The 4,002-nt window shown below is 48.1% G+C and overlaps 1 protein-coding gene across 1 annotated transcript; it reads left to right on the plus strand.

The window, feature by feature from the left end:
- The first annotated feature begins 203 nt into the window (after nt 1–203).
- On the plus strand, nt 204–839 carry LOC103003994 (proline-rich protein 23A-like). Its single transcript, XM_007170382.1, has one exon. It carries the CDS (start codon nt 204–206, stop codon nt 837–839), a length of 636 nt encoding a protein of 211 aa, XP_007170444.1.
- Nucleotides 840–4,002: the final 3,163 nt, after the last annotated feature.

The following is a 4,002-nucleotide window of genomic DNA, read 5'->3' on the forward strand; positions in this document are numbered from 1 at the left end:
CGAGCGCCTCCTCGCCCTCTGCCAGGCCCCGGGAGCGCCGTCTGTCGGTCGAGGAGATGGGCAGCTGGCCCCGCAGCCCCAGCACGTCCTGTGCGGCCCGGTGGTGACCGCAACCCGGAGGACCGGGCCTTGCCAAGCGCCGCCGAACGGAGTAGCCCGCGGGCCCCGAGTCCGAGTCCGAGGCGGCTCCCAGCCTGGACAACATGCCTGAGTCCCCAGCCGTGAGCACGCTCACCTCCGTGCTGGTCCTGCCTGCCGGCTGTGCCCTGCACCTGCCCCTGGACCACGTCGAAGTGCTGCTGGAGGCCGAGCCCACGTCCATGAGGCAAGTGTCTCTCAGAGATCACATCCTCCTGCTGGTCCACGAGGCTCTCCTGGGCTCGGGTGTGGAAGTTCCGTGGGTACAGGGCCTGGAACGGGCCGCTCTCCTGGGCGCTCCCGGGGAGTACATGGCCCTGGAGCCGAGATTCTTGTGTGCAGCTGTCCCAGAGATGGCCTGCCAAGAAGAGGCCAAGGAGGAGGATGCGGATGCGGACGCGGACACCGAGTTCCTGCCGCCTGGGATGGATGCTGAAGCCGGCTGCGACGCTGGGCTCCGCAGTCCCGCCGAAGGGTGTCAGACCCCGGTGTGCAGGGCTTTGTCCCAGAGCCCTGGCCTCGGGTGCCCAACCCCAGTCCAGAGAGACGCTCTGCTCACCACGACGACAACCTGGACTTGCACCTTCCGGAGCCCTTCCCCGACTCATCACTCCAACCTCTACCTCCCTCCCTTTGTTCGGGTCCCCACGAGCGCCCCCAACGCTCTCACGGTCCACGTCGCAAGGTCCGGAGATGCCTGATGTTGGAATGAACTGCCTCTCCCCCAGGCCCAGCCACCAATCCTCCAAACCAGGCTGGGGACCACGACAGAGTCTTCTGATGACGCCTGTGTGTACATTGCCCACCCGACAAGCATCACAAGGGCCAGATGCGTTTTGGATGCACACTGCATTGCAGAATTTTGCATCCGTGGCTGACTAGAACCCTGGGAAGGAAGCTCACCCTGGCACAGAAAAGCCTCTTGAAATACAGTGTGCTTTCAGACAGCCCGACTGCTGCTTAGGTTTTCTCTAGGGAGGGCACCCTTAAGCAGCTCTACCCCACCCACACACTCCAATTCCCCTTCAAACCCAATGGCCAGCACTTTTCTCTAAAGAGGCATCCTTTCCCAGGCATCCTACCACTGCCCCTTCCCCTCCCCAATAGAGTAATTGTTAACTCTCTTTTGACCACAGGGTTTGGTCCCTATTGTCCGTGCTAGTTTATGACAACCCTCTGCCCAGTGTGAACTTTTCTGGATGGCGGCTGTCACCTCTTGTGTGTGTGTGTGTGTGTGTGTGTGTGTGTGTGTATCCCACTTCCTCTTTATCTGTTGGTCTGTGGATGGGCACTAGGGTTGCTTTCATGTTTTGGCTATAGTCAGTAGTGCTGCTAGAAACATCCGGGTGCATGTATCATTTCTAATGAGTGGTTTGGTTGTTCTCGGGATGTGTATCCAGGAGTGAAATGGCTGGATGACATGGTGGCTCTCTTTGTAGTGTTTTGAGGAAGCTTTATGCTGTTCTGCATAGTGGCTGCCCCAATTGCCATTCCCACTAACAATGTATGGGGCTTCCCTATTCTCCCATCTCCTTGCGAAGATTTCTTATTTGGAGCCTGTTGGATGCTAGCCACTGTGACAGGTGTGAGGTGATATGTCATGGCTGTTTGGATTTGCATTTCTCTAACGATTAGCGATGTGGAGCATCTTTTCAGGTGCCTGATAGCCATCTGCCTGTCATCTTCGGAAAAAGAAGTGTATTCCGATGTTCTGCCTATGGTTTGATTGGGTTGTTGGTTGGTTGGTTGGTTTTTCTCCTATGGAGCTGTATGAGCTGTTTATACGTTTGGATTCACCCCTTCTCAGCCATTTCACATGCAGATATTGTGTCCCATTTTTAGGTTGCCTTTTCGTTTTGTTGATGGTCTCCTTTGCTGTGCGAAAGCTTTGAAGTTCAACTAGGTCCTGTATGTTTAGGTTTGCTTAGATGACTTTTGCCTGAGGAGACAGATGCCTTGCCAAAGAGAGTGCTACGATTTATGTCCAAGAGTGTTCTGCCAGTGTCTGATCGAGGAGTTTTAGGGATTCAGGTCTCACCTTTAGGTCTTTCACCCATTTTGAGTTCAGGTTTGTGGAAGGTGTGTAGAAATGTTCTAGTCTCATTGTTTTCCATGTAGGTGTCCAGTTTTGCATGCACCACTTGTGGAAGAGACTGTCTGTTGTCAGTTGTGTACTCATGCCTCCTATGTCGTTGACTCATTGACCGTAGCTGCCTGGGTTTACTTCTGGGCCCATTTCTGGGCTCTCTGTCCTTTTCCATTGAGTTCTGTGTCTGTTTCTGTGCCAGTACAAGACTGTTTTGATTTCTGTAGCTTTGTAGTTTGGTCTGAAGCCTGGGAGCGTGGTAGCTCCAGCCGTCTTCTTTGCTTTGGCCATGCTGGGTCTATGCTGGGTCTTGTGTGCCTCCCTACAAATTTTAGGAATATTTGTACTAGTTCTAAGAAAGACGTCATGGGTATTTTGCTAGGGATTGCCTTCAGTCTGTAAATTGCTTCAGGTAGTATGGCCATTTGAACAATCTTAATCCTTGCAATCCCAGAGCTCGGGCTCTCTTTCCATTTTTATGTATCATCTTCTATTGGGTTCATCAGTGTTTTATAGTTTTCAGAATATAGGTCTTTCACCTCATTGGTTAAGTGTATCCTGAGGTGTTGAATTCTTTTAGGCGCGATTTGAGAAGACATTCTTCTTCTCATGTTTTTTCTTTTTCTTTCAGGGAGTTCCTTCATTTTTTATGGAAAAGCAGTAAGTTTTTGTGTATTCATCTTGTACGCTGTGAGTTTGTGGAAGTTTTTTTGTAGTGCTGATATTTTCGGCATGGTGAATTTAATGTTTTTCTATTTCCAAAGTATTATGTCATCTGAAAATGGTGACAGTTCTCCTTCTTCATATCAAATATGTATTCCCTTTATTTCATGGTTTTACCCCATTTCTGTGGCTAGGACTTCCAATACTCTTTTTTTTCCCGTTTTTAAAATTAATTTTTATCAGAGTATATTTGCTTTACAATGTTGTGTGAGTTTCTCCTGTACAGCAAAGTGATTCAGATATACATATACATATATCCCCTCATTTTTGGATCTTCTTCCCATTAAGTCACCACAGAGCAATGAGTAGAGTTCCCTTTGCTATACAGAATGTTCTCATTAGTTATCTATTTTATACATAGTATCAATAATGCCAGTACTCTTATTAATAGAAACTGCAAGAGGGGCACTACCATTATTCTGCTTCAGGCAAATACAACAGGGTTGCTGTACAAGAAATGTTTGAAGCTGTCCTTTCTTATACAACATTTTCATATAAAAGCCTGTATTGTGTGTTGGAAAAAGTCTCTCCAATAAAAGGTAGAAGAGACAATGTACTTTGCTGATGACAATACCAAATCGCAATAAGCTCTAACATATTGCAGAAGAAGACCCACCATACTTTGCCATTCCAGGAAGAAAACTAATTCCCTGTGTTAAGTTTGTAAATATTGATACATAGAAAAGCATCTTCTCACATCAATAGTGGATTAGTAGTTTGTGGGGAGTTGAAGGGAGCTACAGCTTTAACTATGCTGTTTAGATTTTCTAAAATATGCATCCAGGTATTACTCCTAAAGTGAATAAAAATAAATAGGACTTTGAAAAAGCTAGTTATGCATTCTTGGGGAATAACAGAATGGCCCTCATTAGAGCCAATGTCAAGAGTACTGTCAGGCTGGTACCCTGGGCCTGTGCCTTAGAGTCTCAAATGGTAGTACAAAGCATTCACTGTGCCCAGATGACCACTGTTGCAAAAAGTCCTGAGTCTCACTCAGTGATATCCATCTTGTGCCTGGCTTCCTGTGCCCAAATTCTGTCACATTTCCTCTCCCA

This window comes from Balaenoptera acutorostrata, chromosome 4, assembly GCF_949987535.1.
Source record: "Balaenoptera acutorostrata chromosome 4, mBalAcu1.1, whole genome shotgun sequence".
NCBI classification, from domain to species: Eukaryota; Metazoa; Chordata; class Mammalia; order Artiodactyla; family Balaenopteridae; genus Balaenoptera; species Balaenoptera acutorostrata.

What these genes read in the sequence shown, in the direction of transcription:
- LOC103003994 (XM_007170382.1), top strand. Translation starts at nt 204, where the DNA reads ATGCCTGAGTCCCCAGCCGTGAGCACGCTCACCTCCGTGCTGGTCCTG.